Raw genomic sequence first — 23,335 nt, forward strand, 5'->3', positions numbered from 1 at the left:
GTGCCTTGTGCTTACGTAGGACTTCTGTCTTATTTTAAAGTATAATGCATTTGATTGAGTCTTTTCCAGCAAAAAATATTTGATATGCATCGTTTACCCTTTCTTTTTTTTTGATCAAGCAAAATGTGAACACAGAGATTACCTTAATTATGCCATTGGGTTCGGAAGGCTCTGACCATTTCAACAACAAAGCTCTGCCATTCTCTTTCTTTTCCACAGTGAAGTTGCTCAGGCCACTGGGTGAAGCTTCCAATGTGCGCACAGATGTCCAGGGGCTTGAAACCTGTCCGGCGTTGTTTACAGCTACGACATGGACATGATATGTTGTGAAAGGTTTCAATCCAAATAAATGAGCTTGATGCTTTCCTCCCTGAAGCAAGAATGCAGATGTTTGAGTTAGTTAAAAAAGTAATCAGCATCTGTGGTTTATGTCACTTGGAAAATGAGGTCTCAGCTCTGGGTCTCTTCTGACCGTTTTGCAGAATACTCCAGCTGGTTACCAGGATATTTTCTGTGGATTTCCATGGCTGAATCTCAGAAATAAACTGTCAGGATTTTTTAAAAATATCAGTCAATATGGTGGAGTCTTTGGAGCTGATTTCTGGGTATGCATAGTCCAAACCATTTTCCTTTGTCCTATCACTATCTATTTGTGTGAAAAGATTATGGTGTTTTCAAGAATGCAGTCCCATTTCCTTACTGAAAACAAAATGCTTAAAAGTGGGATGAGAAAAACAGAGGGAGAGATGGAAAGAATAAACAGGATGTCCCTGCAGGCCAAGCAGAGGCCAAGGCTGGCTGGAAGGTATGTGGCTGTGCAGGGTATGGAGATGAGCCTTTTCGGAATGACTGGGGCTCACCCGTTGCCATGCGAGGGACCTGCCAAGCAGAAGGGCCATGCAGGTGGATGAGGGCAGGCAGGCTACAGTGGACAGGAGGGACCACTGCACTGCCACTGCAGCTTGCCCCAAACAGCAGCTGATAGAGACCTAACCTTGCAGGACTACAGCACAGCACTGCTTCTAGCAGCAATGGAAGGCAAGGTGCCTAACAAAGAAGGGGAGCAGCATGTTTCACTAAGAGACTCTTCAGACATGTTTCATCAGGGGAAGAAAGGGGATCACCAATGTATTAAATTCCGTTCTTAGCAGTGCTTTTGCATTAGCTTTTCCAATACAAAGAACCTGAGCGCAAGAACTCAGCTTCCTTTGCGTGGCAGTAAGCTGCAGCCAATTTCTCTCCTTCCATAAGTTGTATTAAGTTGTTAAATGCTAACACTTTCAATTGTTTAATATTTAAACATTTGTTAGGAGAACAGAATCAGAAACAAATTTTAAAGAAATATTAATTTCTTTTTTTAAATATTAAAAGTTGGATCATCAATATTTCAGTAGTTATTTCCTCACAACAATGAGTTAGTCTTTTAGATAAATATAGCGCAGCGTTTGAGTTGACCATTATGAATATTAAATCTGAAGATGCCACAAGTACAGATTATAAACATACTTTTCTGATAAATGATTCCTTTTTCTGTTAAACAGGGCAAACACTAGCAAGATTAATAATGCAAAAAAGTATAATTCTTTGTTAGGAATTCCCAGGCATCGTTGCCAAAAAAGCATAAGCTCAAATGCAAATAGCAATCACCTCGAACAGATTATATATAAAAAAGCTCTGGCTGCTGCGGGACATTTAGAGATATCTTTTGTCATAAGAAATATGGAAAGCATGTGGGCTATAAAGCAAAAACATATGTATATTGTCAATAGCAGCACCTGTTCAATTACAGTTTATTTCAGTACGGAGAATTTTGTTCGGCCCCTAGATGGCAATACTATCAAACACTTTTTGTAACATGAGAGCTTAATGATTAACAACGCGCGTTCAGTCATCCAACATACTCAAGGCAGCCATTAAAAAAATAACAAAACTGATTTCATTATAGATTCTTTTAATAAACATTTATGGCTTAGATCTTTGAAAGTGGAAGCGTTCAAACTGCCATAGCCAAAAACCTATACGGCTGAACGCAGAATTATGAACTGCAGGTTAAAGAACACAGCTCAAATTGAAGTTCATGCTTAGCATAAGAATCTGGCATCAGAAATTATGTTGGCACAAAACATGATTAAAATTAGCTTTACAATTGGATGTGGTCTATATTAATAGTTTTTATGAGGACAGTTATCTATTAGGTTTTCAAAACAGAACTTTTAAAAGCCTAAAATTTACATTCCACGGTTTGGGGGTGGAGGAGGAAGGAAGGGAACAGACCGCATTAAATTACTGCCCCTGAACCGTTACACAGGGGCTCTCAGAAGGTACAAAAACATCATTACAAACACCATACGAAAAGTAATGGTTCTGCTTTCTTATCACCAGCGTGATCAGGGTGGGCTTTTGCGACAACAGTACTACAAAACACTTGATTATTTTTTTTTAACTGAAAAATGGCATATTTTTCATCACCCTTGACAGTTTTTCCACTAAACCCCAAGATTTAATTATTTACAATCCTCACCACCCTTTGAAATGAAACAAGGCTGGAGGGATTTCCTTGCCTGCAGTTCGCTGTGTTCTCTGGAGACTGCTAAACCATTCCTTCCAGGGATGACTTTTATCCCTGGCTCCTACAGATACTTCTTGAACAGCAAACGGTTTACATGTATTTTTGTTTTGTTTGGTTTTGAAGTAAGCTCAGGGGATGCCCTCCCAGAAAATGAAGCCACACTTTCTCTCCCTGCACTGCTGCCATTGCCATCTGTGAATTTACTCAGCTCAGAGGTTGATCCTAAAAATGAGGATGTATGGCAGTCTCAGTGATTTATTTTAAGAATTATTTAATATCCTAGTTTAGAAAAACTGCCCTGCTGGAATGGTTAAATACAAATGGCAAACACACAGCTTGCAAAGGATAGTATGGTAACCTTTGGCTTCAATGGACAACTGCTCTGTCTTAAACAGGCGCAGGATCACAATCCATGCATGGAATGTTCTCCCAGTCATTGTTTGCAAAGCCATGAACTCATATATCCCATGTTTACACACCGCTAACGGGCCAGATTTCATTTACCATTAAAAGCAAGCCAACAAAATAAAATTTTAATGCAAACATTAAGATATTCGTAGCTCAAGACTGACTGACCATGAAAGCTGATGGATTGCAGCCCCACGCCCTCCTTTCTGTGTCTCCTATTGCAAAGTAGACTCACTCATTCAGTGATTAAATTAAGAATAAACTAGCAAACAATGTGCGTTCACTCTCACACTCCTCCTGTAATGTCTATCCTTTTCAGGTAAACGCTGCAGACCTCGACAGGAGGTAGCTGTGTCAGCATCCCCGTACTGCAGCCCAGAGCCACCTGCCAACCACCCATTGCTTCAGGTAGCCCTGTCCCTTTCCTCTGACAGCGCTGGCAGCATCGCCACTCTGAGAAGCAGGGTAGCATCTCTGCTTTTGTTGTGCAAAAAGCTTTACAGGCTGCCAGCAGAAGTGTAAGCTGTTAGCAGCAACAAATGCTCGGCTAATTCCACAGCTCCAACTGTAAATTAGGATAAAAGTTATTTAAAACAAAACCTTGTTTTAACACATTTTCAAAGCATAAAACAAGAGAGCACAAATCATGAATAATGTATCCATCGAGATTTGCTTCAGATTGCCTTTTTTGTTTGTTTATTTTTTAATTCATGAGCACAGAAGTCAGTTAAAGTCTGGGAACAAATGGGCACACTCTTTCATGCCTCTCAAAGGCAGCGATGGCTGGGATGCAAGGTGCTGGCCTTCCCCTTTTTCTCTCCGGGCATGGGCAAGGCTGTGCAGCTGTTGAGAGCCTGCTGGTTTTACATGCCTACCGTGATCGCTGCCAACGACTTGAAGTGCCCCTAAGGTGACAACAGGATCAAGAGGTCTTTGTAAGTTGAAAATGATCAAAAATTAACATTGATCTGTAGCTGTCAATAATACTCTGTGCAAGTGGACTCCCCGCACAGATGTTTAACGTGCATAAAACTACACAACCTAGTCATCTTTTCATCTATCGATCTGATGAAGCAGTACTTTCCAGTGTTGCCACACTGCACTTTTCCTCCTTTTTCAAGGCAGTTGAAAAAGTTGCCCAGTTGCCCAGGTCTCAGGGTGAGTTTAAAACACTATGGATACATCAGAACCCTGAACCCCTCAGGAGCCGCCCAACAGAGAGCTTCAGTACCTACTCCTGCTTCAGAGGTCACAGTCAACACTCAGTAAGTCACCATCCAGTCATGTTAAAGTGAGGCTCCGATTTCTTCTTTCTCCCTATCACCTCTTTGTACAGTAGTCCCTATTCAGCAGGTATCTTTGATATCTGATGAAAAAGCTGGCTCTTTTTTTTTTTTTTTTTTTTTTTTCTGTGAGACTGACTAAATATCAGAGAGGGCATCAGAGACAATCACACTGCTAATGGCAGTGGTTATTTCATATCCTCCAGACATACATGATCAGAAGGTAATTCTGTATGACATTCTCTTTTCTACAGAAGCAGAGACACTGAACTCACCCTGGTCAAGGAGGAGGAAGCTATAACCTCCTAGCTGTCAGAATATTATTCCAACCATCCTCCAATGTCAGCTTTCAAAATTCCCCATCAAGGAAGGCACTTCCTCCACAAGTGACAGGAAAGCTGGGAATATTTGGGGTTTTACAAAGATCCTCATTTTGCCCTTACCTTTGATATTATTCACTTTGCCAGTCCCTTAACTTTCCATTTTCTGCAAACACAGTAAGCACCTCCACCTTGACAAAACTCTGATGTTCGTGTTTATTCCTCAGCAAACATCTTAGCCCCTGCCATCCCTCTCAAAATTGCACTGGGTTCATTTTCATATACAATCCCTAACTTATCCTTTGGGTTGCCTTCCTTCTCCAGCTTGTCTTATGCACATGGTTTCTTTTTCATTTTTAAAATCTACTCTATTCCTAAAGCCTTATGCTCAAATTCACAAGGATATAACTTACAGATACACAGGTAATCTATGACTCCATTCCTTCCTCTAGCAGTGTGGACTGGAATATAAATTATCCCCATGATGATACTGAAAAAACTCAAAGGTAAAGCAAATAGAAACCAAAGTATTACTCATTTTGCCAGAAATGATCTTGCCTAAAAGCAACCAGTTTTTCCAGTCCTACCAGAAATTGCTGTCGCACTATTTATTTTCCTCCCAATTTGAGTAAAAATTAACTTAATTCTAGAGTTTTCATTAGAACGTTTGGTACGTTTCACTTTTAAGATTTTATATTTTAAGAACTATTTTGCATTTCATTCTAGAAATTTAAAACTGCCTTTCAACCCAGACTTTTCTTTTTAAATTATTATTGCAGTGATTAATATTACTGAATAAGCCTTCAACAGCAGTGACATGTATTACACAACTAGTAATTTTTTTTTTTATGGTATAATTTTTATGACACAACAACCAAATTGTAATAATAATAATAATAATAATAATAATAATAATAATAGCATTTAAATGTATCCTTTTTTAAAGAAGAATTCATTTGCACACCTCTGCTCCACTCAGCACACAATGGAGACATTTCCTATGTGACTATTCCTACTGGAGCTTGTGGAACATGCTTTGTGAGAAACCTTTAGAAAAAGCAGCAATCTAAGGAGTTTAAAACGTTCTGCAAACTGCAACAATTAGTTCCTGATCTACAAGTATCGCATTGCAATTCATTTTTCTCCTTCCTGGCAGAGCATGTGAGGGAGGAACTGTGAACTGCATGCAGCTGAATCTGTCGAGTGGGGCTAGTGCACATTTTCACAGCAGTCAGCTTTCCTTCCTGGCACACCTGGGCATCTGGGGACCTGCTGCAGCCTCAGCAGGAGCCTCGGCCCCCAGCTTTGACTGGAAGACAAAGAATCACAAAGGAAGCGAGGAGGCATGGAGCAGCAAAACGGCACCAAGCACGCTAAGCCAGCTGCCTTCGGTCGCTCTGCTGGCTTTTGGGAGCAAGTACGCTCTTAAACAGCAATGCAGCACCGGTAAAACTTTTAAAATTCCTTCTGGAGTGAAGTCAATACTTCAGTACCCCGTTCTGTACCACTTCTGTAAGGTTTTCTTTTTTAACATAACATCATATTTAAAATTCATCTAACATCACCGAGTGCCACATATTTGCAGCTGTATTATTTGTCTAATTTGTGCTAAGAACCACTGAAATCCAAAAAGAGATTTTTCTGCATCACTAAATAAATCAGATAAACCAAAATATCAGTGACATGACATTCCACTATAGACACCATATAGAGGATGATGTCAACATGTTTTCTTAACATTAATATTTTATCTCTTACAACACTCACAAGACCTACTCCATAATTAACCGTAGTTTCTCACCTTTGATTTTTCTTCCACGTTTTTTTTTCACTTTTAACCAGGTATTTTATTCCTCACCATGAGAAAGGAATGGAGATGAAAGGGTAAAAAACCAGATACCTGACAGAACTGCTTTCTCCAAACTTAGGTTTGGTCAGTTCAAATCTGCCTTCCTTACTTCATCTGAACAAGACTTTTCACTTTAAATAGTAATTTAGGATATGATGAACTGGATTAACTCTTCAAAATAAGAAATGCAGAATATGGTGCAAAAAAATTTAATAATAGCGGGATAATATTGAGGTATGAGATATAGTACCTGAAGCCCACTGAAAAACAATTACATGCCCTCCTTGGTAAAAAAGGAAAACACATATATTGTATGGTCTGGAGTTGAGCTGAGTGGGGAACGCATTGTGGAGAGCTGATGGGAGAAAGGGCAAAGATTACTAGGTATATGAAATATAATACAAGAAAGGGAGCTGTTGGAGAGGGTCCAGAGGAGGGCCACAAAGATGATCAGAGGACTGGAGCACCTCCCCTATGAAGATAGGCTGAGGAAGCTGAAGACAAGGCTGCGGGATGACCTAATTGCAGTCTTTCAGTTCCTAAAGTGAACCTATAAACAGGAGGGGAGCCAACTCTTTACCAGGGGATAATGGCAGGACAAGGGGAAATGGTTTTAAGTTGAAGGAGGGAAGATTTAGGTTGGATATTGGGGATATTCTTTACCAGGAGAATAGAGAGGTGTTGGAACAGGCTGCCCAGAGAGACTGTGGATGCCCTGTCCCTGGAGGTGTTCAAGGCCAGGTTGGATGGGGCACTGGACAGCCTGGTTTAGTATGAGATATGGAGGTTCTGTGTCGAGGGGAGGAGGGGGAAGGAACTTAATTGAGATCTCTTCCAGCCCAAGTCATTCCATGATTCTACGAAATCCAGAACTGCATTAAGGTAGCACTATGTCCTCCAGCAGAGATGCTGTGGATATGTTGAGCACACCTTGGTCACAAGGAGAAGGGGAATGTCCTGTTGGGTTCAGGAGGAGGGATGTCTAAGAGAAGCTGAAGGGCCAGCAAAGGCAAGTGCAAGTTCTGGCTGCGGTTTGCATCTCTGCAGTTGCAACTAATGTACTCACACAGCCAAACTCCAGGAATATGCTTACAAGCACTACAGGTAGTTTTCTACCACAGCAGAGTAGATGATGATGAGATGGCTAGAGCCTAAAGGCTCAAATCTGCGCGTGGTAGGGGGCACGTACTTTAATATGAAGCACTAGGAGCTTAATGTCATATTTTTCTTAATGTCATAAACCATATTTTCCATTTGATGTATTGGCTGATCGCCAGCCAGAGTGATGCTTTTGACAGAACAAACACAACAGGGAATGCCACATCAGGGCTGCTGGTGTCTTCTCAGCCTCATACCCTTTTTTTCTAATAATGTCCAGAATGACAGATGTTGTGAAGAAGAACATCTATAGTTTTAAGCCAGTGCAACAGAACTATGAATACTTTTGTTGTTATCCATACAAAAAAAAGTAATTTATACACTAGAACTTTTCATCTCAAGGTATCTTATGGCAATCAGTTTTGCCTTGTTATAGAGAGACAATGTTTTTGTTATCAGATGTTCTGCCTTTTGATTTTTATCTGAAATGTTTACTATTGAGGCATTCACACTGACTACAGATATTTGTGCCACAAGCCTTCCTCAGCTCTTTACAAATTATATCACATATGATATTGTGAAGAAAAGTGGTTCTGGACTCCTTAAAACTTTTCTCATCTAATATTAAGTGACTCAGGCAATATAGCACAAGACCTTAATGTTCTGTAAAATTTGAAAAAAAAGTAGTTTTGTTATGATTTTGCTGTGTGGGGCTTGTATAGGTGCATAAGAGACATGTGATGTATAGTATTTTCCTGATAAAAACAGTTATTCAGAATTTTTGTCTTTGCACAGCTCAACAGTCATAATGGGGAAAAAGAAATGAAAAGAGAAAAAAACAACACACACAAATAACAGTTTGAGGAAAATCCTTAAGGGGATTTGTACAAGGACAATCTGAATTCTAACAAAGATTGCAGGTGAACTTCCACATCAGTTTCCTTGAAAATGCCATTGAATGTCAGTTGTGCTCCATAAAATTAAGACTTTGCAGTTATATATGACTCTTCATCCTAGGATCTCACATCATGCTACAAGCATTAATTAACTAAGTCTCAGAATATCCCCCCGTGTTACTTTGTGCAGCTTCAGGAAACTATCATGATTGTTTTAGATCCCATTTTACACAGGTAAAGTAGACGTGCCATATTACTGTTAAGTGCAGGCTTATTTTATTCCCTTTTCCCAATCATTCTGAGTCCTTGTCTCATTCACCCAACACTTGCAAAAAGAGCAGTTCTAACTGCTGCTAAGTAGAGGAAGATAACACAGCCTCAAGGCAATTCACAGCTTTAAATCCCTGCTTTCTGCCAACACAATGGAAAATAAAGGCAACGTTTTAAAGGAGTCTAAAAGGTTTTTTGCTTCCCACCGTTTTATTCTCTCTTTTTTTTTTCTCTGCCCTGCACCAAGCAGTCCTTGCTTTTCATTCAAACTTTGTCTGCTATGTGTACTTCTGAGAGATATTAAAAGGTAAGTATAAACAATTTACTTAATGCTACATTATAAAGGCCAACATTTAATCTTACCATTTGTAAATTTGACTGTTTATTTTAAGAAGTGATAGGCATAAATGCACACAAGGCCCTACCTCTTGAAAAGCTTTCCTTCAAGTCAATATACGGCTATTTCATTACTTCCCTTACATTTTACACTTCCTATGTGAAAATACCTGTTCCGCAGACAGCTTGGGAAAGGAGGAACCCAGCTGTGCTTATCGAGACCAGAAAAACAGGAAGCACTCTGCACCCCTTAGCACACCTAGCAGAAGGCTTGTGTGAACAGGGATGCCTGCTTTCTCTTCTGTAGTCAGCTCAGTCCATCTTTTGAACACTGGCAGAGGATATCAATTAGATATATGGACCCACATGAGTCATCAAGTCCTCCCCCTGGCTCCACACAGGACCATTCAAAATGGAAACCATATCTATTCCACAGCTTCCCTTGAAATACAGAAGTTTCAGCAGCAGTCTGACACCTTCCTTCCAACACCTACAGGAAGTTTGGAGGAGGAGATTGCTAGAGGGCATCCCTGCCCTTGCTAGTTGAAAGCCTCAACAGAAAGCTTGAAAAGCCTGAGACCAACGGTAAGTGAAGCAAAGAATTTTGTTTTCTTTTTGTGACTACCATGGGCTGTGCTGCTGACAACACTAATCAGGTTCAATGCATATTCATTACACGTTATTGTGTCTCTCAGCAGCTATGCAATTTCAAGACTTAGAATTAACTATATCAAGAGAAGAGTTTAAATGATGGCAGCAAGAGGGAAGCAGCAGTTTTATGGAGTAACAGGAAGAGAGGCTGCTTGCAGGTTTAATTTCTTGAAACCAAGTGAGCCTGGTGGACAGATGATGTTCCAGACAGATCTTAGGACCGTACTTAGACCTCCTAAGGCACATAGACTGATGCTGAATTCACACACCTACTCACAAAAGCAGACAGATAAATCTGCTACAGTGTAAATCCTGAAAAGAAGCTAGTTGGCATCACTTTTAAACATTAATACATGAATAAAACACAATCCTTATTAATGACTTCTCATGCATGTATACACTAGTCTCCTCCAGTATGGCTTAGCCTTCCCAGTGCCACACTTTGACCAAAAGAGAAGAACCTCTGAGCTTTGACTTGCACTAGCAAGATGCACTCGTCAGGGAAGAGATGCAGGATGTAACTATGGAATGATTACTTGAAAACAGTAAAAACATAGCAAGATTCATTTAGATTCTTCACTTTCCTTGGAAAATTAAGTTATCTGGGGAATTTAAATAAATCACAAAGTCAATACATATATAGTTAAGCCCAGTACAAAACAAATCCCGCAGGCTTCAGAATTGAGAATGTCTTTAGAACACATTATTGACTCCAGTATAATAACTTGTAAATCGACTAGTTTCACCTTATCATATATATTGATCAGATGCACGTATGTGTTATAAATGTGCAATCCAAAAAGAAATTACTAGAGTCTAATAATTTGGATCCAGATATGTTGTAGCTTCTGCATTTAGACATGAAACTTGCATAGCTAGCATCTCCCATATCTCTCTGTAGCTTGTGCAAAGAGAGAAGTTCCTCCAAAGGGAAATACTATACTTACGTTTAGCTTCTGTTCTGAAAAGCCCTACAGAAACCCTCACTATCAAAACAGATTGGACAGACTAGCCTACTTTAGCCATCTAAAATAAATTTCTAGAATTTAGAGAGAGATTATGATAAAAATGACCACAGCCCTATTCCTCATTCTCCCTAAATTTGGAGGGGCAGCAGGCCGAAGAACTAGGAATGAATTTGAACCCGAGAAGAAGGGACAGAGTAGGAGGGAAGGTATTTTTATTTTTATTTTTATTTTTATTTTTATTTCTCAGTATCCTCCTGTGTTAGTAATTGACAATAAATTAAATGAACCTTCCCCAAGTCAAGTCTGTTTTTGTCCACGAGGGCATTTGGTGAGCAATCCCCCATCATAATATAGACCCACAAGCTTCTTCATCGTATGTTCTGCTCCTGTTCTGTGGTTTAAAACTTCCATTAATAGCCTTCAAAATACATATAACTATATGAACTTGTTAACAAAGGGAATGAAAGCGTTTGATGCATGGCAAGAAAGTCAGAAAAATGCATTATACTGAAGAGCTGTTGCAAATTGTCTCAGCAATGTTCTATTCTAAAGCTACATCTCAACTCTGTCCTCAAAGGATGCTCTGTACTGAGCTTGAAACTAGCTAGAAATAAAACCACATTGTTACTTGGTGGAAAAGAGGATGTTTTTCTCATTTTCTCTCACTGTCTCTTGTCAGTCCTTTTAGGCCAAGGCTTTCAAGTAACATTAAGCATAGCACTTAAATGTGTCACTGTCTTAAGCTACAACTGTAGCACATGATGGTAGATCCTGGGTCTAGCATTTCTAGTATAGACTAGCATTAAAGAATATCTAAATTATCATCTGACTTGAACCCTTGAAGAGAAAACAATAATTTTATGATTCCATAATGATAAGACTAATACTTCAAGTGTGAAAAGATGGCTTCCAGATTTCTCATTAATTCTTTTTTAAAGCGTGTTGAAATAGAAGAGCTCTGCAAAGTTTTAGTAAAAAGTAAGGTTTTCTTTATAGCAAAAATACAGAATACCACTGGAAGGAATCCAATTCCCTCACTCTTGTGTGATATTAAATGTGCATTTGGCAATTCTAATTCTGTGAGACAACTGTAAACTTGGTATCTTTGTGTAGCTACCAAAGTAGCATCTCCACACCATAGTTCAGGCTAGGAACTCTTTACTATGGATGGGAGAAAAGAATCAGTGCATTCAAACCTGCAGCAAATTGACTTTCATATAAAAAATTCTCAGAGAAAAATTCAGAAGCAAAATGAATAACGATTGGCAGTATATCCCAGCAGATTAAGTAGACACTGGGACTTCTCTTCATCTTTCTATTGTGAAGATATGACTCCTTGGAGACCTTTTGACACATACAACACACACTCCAGGTGTCTCATTCAGTTTGACTTTACCCCAGAAGTAATATTATTTACTACATTAGTGCTCTGTGGGCACAGAAGCATTTAGAAAGCTCTTGCTCTACATGAAGAAAGAAGGGGGGCAGCCATGGGTTAGCTTAAAAGAAGGCATCCTGCAGCTGCAAAGCCAAAGAACTTAGAAGGGGATCCTGTGCTGTACGTCAGCTTGTGGCTTTTGCATCCATCATAACTTGTCATAAATGGACATTTAATTGTGTATTTGTGTCCTAAGGCTCTGTCTGCATACCTATCCAGCTCTCAGTAATATAAGACATTTAAAGCGCATAACTTCCCTCCATACTTTTTTAGCACTCCCAAAATAATTCAATGAGCACAAGCTCCCCAAATCTACCCTGTCAGATGTGAGTGGAGAGAGAGAGATTTTACTTGATGAATGCTATAGAAACAGATTTAAAATTACAATAGAGCTTTTACAGCTGAACAATAAAATCCATCCATTTGGGTTGCATGTGGGAAGAGTACAATACACTTAGATGTTCCACATCCCATTCGTCACGCACTTCCGCACCTCTGGCCAGATACACAGTTCAAGGTGCTGAGGAAAATACTTGTACTTTATGATGGGATAAACTCATCAACTGGACTTTGTTACTTACTCCCTTACATGTATTACATATTTGCAAGCTGCTGCCAAGTGCTGTACTTAGGACAGCTTCAAGCTACTGTCCTCACAAGACTCTATGACATCTTACTGTCAGATTCTTTGGAAACCAACCAACCATGAGTTAGTAATGTTTTGGTGCTTTCATTTGTGATCATGCTGGCCCTGAGAAGCTGGGAGGACAGATACAAAAACTGTTTGGAATGTACTGAATATAATGAACTACCTGGTTCTGGGTAATTGATATTTATCAAGATCCCCCTGAAAAAATCCCCTGACATCTTTTCTCTGTTCATACATACAAATGAAATCTTCACATGATTGGAGAAACCATGGCTCAGAAGGTTTGAAGACAGATGCAGGAGCTGCCTGTCAGCCCGTTCACTGACTAGCCAAGCAAGCCAGCGAATTTGCCATCTCTCTTTCTCCATTTGTCTGAGATAATGAACTCGTGTATTGAACACTGATGAACACATTTCAACCAGAGGGTACTGGGCATCCATGCAAGGGTACAGGAAGTTTCTGTCTTCAGACATGCATGGCAGAGGGAGCAGCAGCTTTGCTTGCCCAGCAGACCCCATGTGATGCAGGCCAGGAGAGGCAGGAGCGGAACCCGCTGCTTTCCAGCAGTTCCCCTTCTGCCACACCTCTACAGACCTCTCTGGCCCATGGATCTACACCTCTGTGGAAACATGGCTGTGCTGTTTGTTTGTTTTTTTTACCAATAGGTCTGGCCACACGTGAACGATAAAAATCTGCCCATGGTGGTCAAACTCCAAATTTTGGATAGCATTTATTATGAACTTAAGCAATTTTTAATTTCTGTTTGGACATCTCAAGAGTTTATATAAACTGAATAGTTGGATGACTGTTTCTAAAATTAAATCTCACAGGCTAATTATTCACCTTATTTGATTACTCTTTGATCTCCGCATTGCACAACAAATCATCAGATCACTCAGCGATACATCTACTGACTAGATAACTAATTTTATTTCATTTCTAATAATAAATGTTACAGCTATTTTCAATAAACAAATTTTTAGGATTATTAACTCTGTAAGTAAAATTCACAGAGCTTTTGAGTTCTGAAACCATATTCGTAAGTGCTTTGCAATTCTCCAAATAGTCTGAAAAACAATAAGTGGTCCTATCATGATCCAAAAGAGAAAAACACTGCTTTGGCTTCAAGACAGCCTCTCTTTTTATTTTGTTTTTCCTAACTAGTTAACTTCACATATATGTACAGTATAATATGATGGCAAATTTATACCCTTCCATTGTCACCTGTTCAAAATGCACTGTAATATTCAGTGTTTTTTCCTGTCTTTAAATTTCCATTGGAGCTGGTGTGAGAACTGGAGTAAATAACCAGCCACGTTTTCCCAAACTGGAAAAGTGCCAGAAGGGAAAGGGCTCTTGACATTACAGAGCTAAAGGAGTTTTCAAGACACTTTCTATTTCCATACTCGTTCTTTTGTATGCTAGGTTGCCTGCCATTATGTTTATGTAATTCTGACAGTGTTCTTAATGACACACTAACAGATTGTAAAACACGCTGCTGGCATTTACTTGTTTTTTATATTTTTAAAACAATGTCCTTCATGTAACAGTAGTTAAGCGCGGCAGAAGGACATCATTAGAGCCATGGTTAAACTGTAATTTACACCATTAGGAAGGCAGGAGCAATTTTTATTGCCTGGCAATTTTCTTGCTGAAATATTTGGACCATATGGCTCAATTTGTGTAATAACCTTAATTTCAGCACCCTTCAGGTCTGCCTCCATCTCCTACGGAATGGTAAAATGCGGTTTAGCAGAAAAGGCAACTGTCTATACTTAGAGAGTTGAGATTAATAACATGTCACGTCCTGTTTTTGGTGAAGGAATTCGAACAGCAGCCAGATGGTATCTCTACAAATAACTGTCAGGGGTCTTGATCTAATCAATACAATGTATTAATACATCTCCCTTTGCTGCTTCTCGAGGGGCTAGCGTGCAACATCTGGAAAGATTGGGGGGACCGCCAAGTAGAAAGCTGATCCTTTTCAGAATCAAACTGAGCCCAATTAATTTTTCATGTATACTTGATAACTGTTTCATAATGAGCTATGCGTCTTGACGGAGTTAGGGTTGGCGGCATGAGCGGCTTGCGCTTCCTATCCCCATTCAGTCCACTTACAGAAACCAACCCATTAATCAAACTATCTGGCATAAAACTGAAATCTCAGCTCAGCAAGAGATCAATAACCATCCTTTAAAAAAATAAAAAAAAAAAAGCAAGCAACAACAAAGAACCCACCACAGAACAAGGCTTTAGTGGGCAAAAGTATCTGGGCATGACACTAGTAATTACTTTAACAAAAACCAAAACTGAGAACCACACTCACCTGACAAGCACCTATAACACAGAATTTAATATTAGCTTCCTGTCAAAAAGTAACATTTAAGTCCATTAAAAATACACTGCAATTCTGCTTTCTAGAAGCAGAGGCCATCTGGCCCCTATTCACCATAATTGCTATTATAGTCTCAAAAATAATATTTATATAGTGCTGTAAATTAACAGACAGACACACATTCCCACTCCCAAAGAGCTTTCTGTTGATAAACTCATGTTTTAGCACTGCTCAGGAATTAGGGTCTCGCCCCCTAAGAAAAAAAAATAGAGTGCGACAAGATTATACATGCATTCCAGTGCTTTTTGCAAACTGAAAGGAGGAGAGAGCGAGGTCACTTGGCAGGCAGAAAATGGGAAACTGTGACAAGCATAGGGGAGACCAGCTTGAACGAGGCTGTGAAGCTGAGTGATGGGAATGGATTCAAAAGGGAGCAGTAAAGAGAAAGGACAGGAGGTCAGCTGAGAATACTAAACTTATCTTGTGTAGGACACCCAACGGCTGTTTGATGAGAATGACTTTGGTGACTGTAGACCTGGATTAGATTCAAATGGAGTCCCTAGTGGTACAAGGCTCTATATTATATTACCAATCCCTTGAGTTATATGGCTGGCTCTTGCTTTTATACATATTTTTTAAAAGGGGTAAGATTCTGTATTTATTAAATTACACAATACTTGTGAAAATTCTGCATCAGTTATAACCATGTAACATAACACTGCTAGGCCAATTTGAAGAAAAAATGTTATCTGTGGAGGGTAGCAGGACAGGAAATGCAAAGGGGGGGAGGGAGGAGAAACCTTTCTAATTTTCTGCTGAAGAAGTCCTGTATCTGTAGCTGTTGGACATGACCCTGGGGATTTTAGGAAGCTGCCCTATGACTTTACAGACAAAGAGAGTTATCTTGGAATTGCCTGATAACTTAACACTTCGGAATGTTGGTTAAATGTGAATTAAAATGTAGTCAAATCCAATTAAGCATTTTTAGACACATATCTAATTGGAAAAAACAGCTGTACATATTAACCCAGCAAATTTCCTCCTCTATTTTTATATCTTAGTAATATATGAAAAAAGCATCTACAACTTATCAAAATCTTATTTTTAAAGCAGACTTAGCGCAGTCAAACACAGTATGGCACAAAGGGAAGAATGCCCCTTACATCTTCTTATCAAATCATACTTTAATAGGTAAAAGTTTGTGGGAGTCTTTGTTTTGTTTTTACAAATTAGAAAACCCCCCACCAATGATGTTTTTCTGCAGCAGCTGATTAACTTGTTCATGTTTTCTCAAGTAAAATGCAAGTGTTATGGAAATACATCATAGAAAAAAAAAAAGCACGTATAAAAGCATATATAGAGAAACAGAATATGTAGCATATACACAGTCCCATTTTAGGTATTCTGTGCTTAGGCATGACACTAGTCATGGAGTTGCCTACTTTCTTATGACAACAGCTGCACAAAAAAGAGGTTACCACTTCCAGACTGCTACCCGGTACCACCTTCTGTTGGAAGGTGCCATCTTTTAGATCTGTCTACCTATATAGTCCCATTAGAAAAAAATACAGCTGATTATTCAGTTTAAAATCAACCACCTTCTTTAGCCTGATGCTGGTGGAACACAAACGCACTAGAGGAAAGCAACGTAGTACAAACAGCTGCAGCCTGATGGTGCCTCAGTTGTTCTGGAGGCTTCATGTAGAGAAAGTTCGTGCCCTAATCTAGGTTAGATGCCTGAAGTTAGACAATGTAAACATCTCTTGGAAGACTAGATACTACATGTGTCTCACTCAGCGAAAAATAATTATAGAATGGGTAAAAACTGGATCCTGCACAAGGAGAAACCCAAGGATAAAATATGCCAGATATTTCCAAAAAGAAAAGTAATTTCTTTGTAGAAAAAAATTACCTATTGATCCAGACATTCTGCTCTAATCAATTGACTTTCTCTGCAGCTGAAAGTGACTTCAGGAGCTTCACTGGCAGATGTTGCTATTTGAGCAGCCTTTACACTGCTCTTACTTATGCCCACCGGCACACAGTTCCACAGGTTCACCTTGCAGTTCCTCAGCCATATCAGAGAACCCAATACGCCACTCTGTGATACGCCCAAGCCTGGGGAAGCAAGAGCAGTTAAACTCCAATCTGATATTAAATGGAGTCTCTGAGCAATACGGCAGGAGCTGGACTGACTGAATCAATCTTTAAATTAAGAAGAAAAAAAATATATCAATTATATAAAGAAAAAAGCTAAGGAACTTATAATTCTTTCTTTCGGAAAGGAAGCCTTACTTCATAGACCAGGCTGTCAAGGAAAAATTAAATAATAACTGGGAGTATGTTTGAAGCAGCAGGAAGAAGAACAGAAAATGTATGAAGATTGTGAAATAACTATAACTTCTGGAAGAAACTATCAAAATACTGTTGGTTTTTTTTTCATTATTACTATGTTAGAAAGTACTGACATGAAAACACATGATACATCTACGGTTTGGACAAATCAAGGAAAACTGTTATGAGATGTGGAATCTGCCAGTCCTGTATTACTCACAAAAATCTACTCCGCTTGTCTATTTGAGTCATGTTAGTCACAATCACGTGGGTTGTGTGATTAGACATGGGCAAACACAATTCTATCACCAATCTTACTTCTGGTCTAAGATTTTTTCAAAGGGCAAAGTTATGTTAACTTCACATTTCACACTGAATAAGGGAGAAAATATTGAAGAAAATAAGTAACAAAATAAACTCCTTTGCTGTAACCTTCACATATTCAGACCTCACAGATGCCAGGTAAACCTTTCCCCACTGCCCTGAATCCTAACTAGCAACGATTCCTTAATTCTTGGCAGAGCTCCCCAGGATGTAAAGTAATGTTTCTGTGGCTACTGAAAGCATCCAGGGAGATGCTGAAGTAGTCGTGGTTACTATGGTATAAATAGAAGTGAGCTCGAGTCTCTCGCTCTTCCTTTCTCACTTTCTCATCCAGTTCTATTACCGTAGTACTTCAAAATCATTGAAGTTGTGCAACAATCCATTTTGTCCTTTCTGCTCTAATTAGGCAATTCTACATGTCTGTCTTGATAGGTGGGGCTTACTGAAGCACTTAATCAGTTTCTGGAGGGGCATTGTAGTGCCAATCCAAACGCTTATTTAAACAGAGCTGTAGTGCCAAATCCAGCATATTCTGCAGCAGCATGGAAACAACAGAGTCTGTGAGACACAGATTGCCTCTCACGCTTCCTTCTTTTTTTAAACAGCCTTCAATGTGAAGGAGCACTCGTCCTGTATTCATCCCGAGTAAGCATACCAGACTTCAATCTGAAGACAGGCTTTCCTGGCAAATAAAACAATTACTGCAATTCCAGTATGAGCCCTTCCTGAAAATGTGCTAACGAGGCTCTGAATCTTAAAAATTGCTTTTAAATCACATGATTCATTTGCAAACCCATCACATATAGCACACACGTGGTAGGTGTGGGTCATTTCATTGGAATTAGAAAGCAAATGTCTCTATACATGAGAGGTCACCAGTTGTTGCAAGTTAAAATCTTTTCACTGTTAAGCCATAATTAAAATACTCTAACAGTGGTTTCAGTAATTTAAACATTGCAGTATTGTTGTAATATTTTTCTAGGCTTCAAGAGTTCACAATTGTTTGGTCCAATCAAATCTGGGAACACTGGAGAAGTTATCACCCATCAAGGTAATTACTTTCAAGTTGAAATAATTACTCCATCAATGTTAATGGTCTTTCAACTTCAATAAAGCACTCACCTGCCGATAATCACAGCTAACCTCTTGCTCTCATGCAATTCCCTCTCTATTTAGCAGGTTATATTACAGCCGTTAGAGTGGTCACTTGTCCTGAACAGCTGCTGAATTTCACTTTGATCGGCTGTGAACCATAAAAAAATTAGTCACCTGTGTATGATTTCCCCCTAACCCAGAAGCCCTTGCAGAGCTAAAGAGATGATCTTTTGGCTGTACTAGGGCATTGCTGGAGCAGCCATCTTGCTTCTGGTTGTGGCTACTTTCCTCTCCCTAACAGCAGTATGGAGCCCAATTAACTTTTGCCCTCCACTGCTGTTCACAGCTTTCATTCTTTACTAAGTAGCATATCTTCTGAATTTATGGCTTGTGCAGGGACTCCTCCATTTACCCTCATCTTGCTTTCTTACAATTCAGTCAGTTTCTCAGGCATCTGAAACAGGTATGTATAATACCACTCCTACTCTTTGGCATATTTTTCTTATTCTGGCAGCTGTGGTCTACATTTTATCTTCTATAGGGAAGCTGTAATGTGCAGTCCTACATGTTGCACTACTGAATAATGCTATTATTAAAGTGATACATCCAACATTGTCAAGTGGTCAACGGTCTATAAGAGGAAACAGAAATGAAAGATTAAGTACAGATATATTAAGTACTTCTGAAAGTGATAAATAGAAAAGTAGTAGCTCTGGATGCAAGATTCAAGAGGTCTGTAATCCTACTTAGAAGGCTTGTGGAAATGGCAGTACTGGTGTGTTTAGATTTTCTTCTGATAACAATATATTATATATGAAGTTTTATAGTAAGCAGTCGTTATTTCTTTATTCTAGTTATATATTTAATGTAAAAATTAGTGTCTGGATGTAAAAGCATAATCATGCAAGCCAAAGCCTTATTTTCCTACCAAAGCCTCTATTATTATTGCTATTCTGCAATATGTCTACAGATTTCCCTACCAGAGATGAAGCATCTGCCAAGAGGAGCTTGGCCAGTGTAGTTATATACCATCTCCCCACATAACGTAAGTAAGCCAACATATGTTCTCAGCTGTTAGTATAGCTGCATCCAAACCAAGGGCTTTGCCAGTGCAGTGATATCAGCTAAGAGACATGTTAATTTTTTACACCCCAAGCTGACATAGCTATGCCAAAAAAAAACTTAGTAGGAAAAATCTGGCCTAAGAGCTTCACACTGCAAAACACAACATGAATAGACCTATGTTTCTAGGTAGGCACAGATATAAGATTCCCAAGGAAGAAGGCTTTCTAATGCTCACACCTCTCTATTGCATCCTGGAAGAAGGCAGGCTTGACATGCAAAAGCCTTAATTCTGCAGAACAACAACAGGGGTCACTGCTGAATGCAGGCAGGGTTTTTCTGTACAACCATTGCTTCCTCTTGTCCTTCACCAAGAATTCTTAACAGCTCCATATTGCACTTTTTACTCATCTTCTTGGCCTGTTTGAATTCTCTTACATTAAGCAACCAACTACTTCATACAGTTGTCACAGGAGGACAGCGTTACATATCTGCAATACATCTACTGAGCAGAAGTCCAAACTCACCCATGTTTGAATCTCACAGCAACATTTGACATGCAGTGGCTACACAACTCTGATGATTTGCTGCTGTTTTCTGACACTGGCTTTACAATGAAATCAGCTCTGATTCCTACATTCACAAGCTTAAGCCCTGTGCTCACAAAAGAAACAGTCTGATTTGTCAATCTGGTCATTTTATGCAGGTTTCTGTAAATGAGAACTTAATGTCAATCCATTCCTCTATGAGAGCATCTGTCTGACATTAGTGTTGTCAACAAGACACTTCTCCCTTTAGAGGGTTAAAACGAAGTGGAAGACTTTGTAGAAGCAGCTTGCACTGCTGTAACCAGTCTTGATTTGACTTTGTTCTGCACATAAACCAAAACATCAATTTAACTTGCTGTCATCTACCACCCGTCAGTATACTCCTGGCCAAACAAGCCAGGGACGTTTACTTTTTAACAGCAAACCCTCGGTAAGGCTGACATGTACAGCATCAGCAACTGATGCTGCAGGGGAATCCTCATACATGTGCATGGTAGCAGAGTGGAGATCTCATTTTTATCTCCACAGGCAGTGCTTAAAGTGGTCAGTGATAACCTTACCAATACTGGACAGCTATAACATTGACGCATCAGTTCAAATACAGATTAATACACCTTCACTGGAGAAGAAACAGGAAAGTAGCCTACATAAAACTATCAAATGATTTGGAAACACAGAAGATGCTCCCCATTTGCCTTGGAAATGGGCAGAAAAGAAATTGCCCCATTAGAATGGCCTGCAGTGGCATTAGCAATTAGATGTATCCTTCAGTGCTATCAGGATAGTGTTTGGACTTCAGTGAAGCTTTAGGTCTCATTGCAGACAACCAGGGTATGGCCAATAAGAGGGAGAGTGGGATTGGCTAATGTGATTCTAGCACTGCTTTTTTTTTTTCTGGAATAATCTAATGAGATAAAAATGGAGTCTAACAGATTAAATAAAGGACCGAACTCATTGCTCGCTTAATACTTTAAGTCTTGCTTGTAACATGGAAGCTTGTGTGAGAGAATGACTAATGGTGTATCCCACGAGGGAGCTCCAATAGAGATGCTTTAGGAGATTAAATGATTTAGCCTAGTACCCCTGAAAGCTATATTTTAAAGAGGCAGAAGTTTAATCATTGAAATGCTAGTTCCTTCAATAAAATTACATTTTAATTAAAGTGTCTCATTCACAAAGCTACAGTTAAGGGTATTTCAGCAATTTCATGATAAAACTCTGTTTTAAAGGGGCTATAACTTTGAAAGTTGCTGTCCAGGTTTTTGCCTGTTGGGATAATTGACCTGACCTCCACAAGATATCTTTGATAACAGGACTCTATGCACTGTGTCAATAACTTTGATTCAAAGCTTTAGTTCCGCTATATTCAGAACAGAAGAGGGAGGATTCAGTTCTCAGCTTCTCAGTATAAATCAGCAATAACTCCACTGAGTTAATGCAATTGCAACAGTAAGTGCAACTGATGGAAGGGCTTTGTAGAAAGATTTCTCCCCAGAAGGTAACACAATATTTAACAATTAAAAAATAAATAATAATTAAAAAAAAAACTGGCAAAAACTACAAGGGCTGATCCAAATGTAATGCCTCCTATTATGTTGGCCTACAGTGTCAGAGGTGGATACCTGCGGTATGGCATTAGAGGTAGAACCTTCTCCTCAACACTTCCTTACATTTTGCTGCCATGTGACAGATGGCAGCAGAGGGGCAGTCTGACACAATTGCATCTGACATGGAAGTGCATATGAAGCAGAAGTGTATTGCTGAATTGCTCCACACAGAAAAAATGGCACTCACTGATATTCATCAATGCTTGCTCAGCACTTACAGAGGCCAAACAGTGAATGTGAGCACAATGAGGTGGTGAGGAGTGTATTTCAGCAGTGGTTTCAACAACATGAAAGACAAGCCACGTTCTGGATGGCCATGCATATTTTACTAGCACAGCATGAAGGATCTTGTCATCTGGTGAAAATGCACAGCTAATGGTGGTGACTGTTGAAAATGGAGCTTTGTAGCTGAGAGTTTGCTCTATCAAACAGTGTTATTGTATTCTTTGTATCCGTAGTAGTTTCCATGGAAATAACTAGGAGGCATTACTTTCAGTGACCATAAATATTTGATAAAATTCATGACAAAACACAGTACAAAAAACATGCAAGTCAGCTCCACCACAGCACTAGTAGAGTAGCAATACATATGCTGCCAGAACGTAATTTTGATTCAGGATGGTGTTTGAGGAAAGAAAAGGATTTTGAAGCCAGGAAAACACTAATTCAGTAAATAATAGCTTGTTAATTTAAAAGACCTTTAACTGATGCTGTTAAAGAAACAGTCTGTGGCAACATTATTTAAAGGGTCGTTTTGGTAGGTTTTATTACCCACACTACAACCATCTTGGACGTTTTGTGTTGTTGTTGGCATGCTTAGAAGACATTACAATGCATCACTGGCCAGGTCAATTTTGATGCTCAGCAACACACTGCATGCTGCTGAAGTAGGGTGTTAGGAGAAACCCTACCATTTTGCTGGTGTTAAAATTGTAGGTGTTTCATCACAATTATGATTGTGATTATTTTTTAAAAACAAGTTAAGGGAGTGAAATACAACAATCCTACTGAAATTCAATAACTTGGGAATTCCAATCTACTTTTTAAAAGCTACCACACTGTATACTGGAAATGTAACTTCAGGCTTTCAGGTGCATAAGGGACATATTCCTAGCATTCTCTTCAAGATTTGTCTTCTGTTTCAGAAGGACACATTACAAACTTAATACGTTTGGACTTCGAAGAGTACATGAGATTCCTGAACTGGAAACTTCTCCCATATTTTCTTGTAAAGGTTTGCCTAAGGTTGTTACTTCAAGGTTACTACTGGGTATTCCAGAGATTGTACTTTACAA

General features: G+C 39.2%; 1 protein-coding gene across 1 annotated transcript in view; it reads right to left on the reverse strand.

Moving 5' to 3' along the window:
* USH2A (usherin) overlaps positions 1–23,335 on the reverse strand; it is a 391,434-nt gene that overhangs the window by 27,664 nt on the left and 340,435 nt on the right. Inside the window, exon 62 of the mRNA XM_048935557.1 lies at positions 143–370. Within this exon, the coding sequence (XP_048791514.1) occupies positions 143–370 (228 nt within the window). The remainder of the gene's footprint in view (positions 1–142; positions 371–23,335) is intronic.

This window comes from Lagopus muta, chromosome 2 (genome assembly GCF_023343835.1).
Source record: "Lagopus muta isolate bLagMut1 chromosome 2, bLagMut1 primary, whole genome shotgun sequence".
Taxonomy (NCBI): Eukaryota; Metazoa; Chordata; class Aves; order Galliformes; family Phasianidae; genus Lagopus; species Lagopus muta.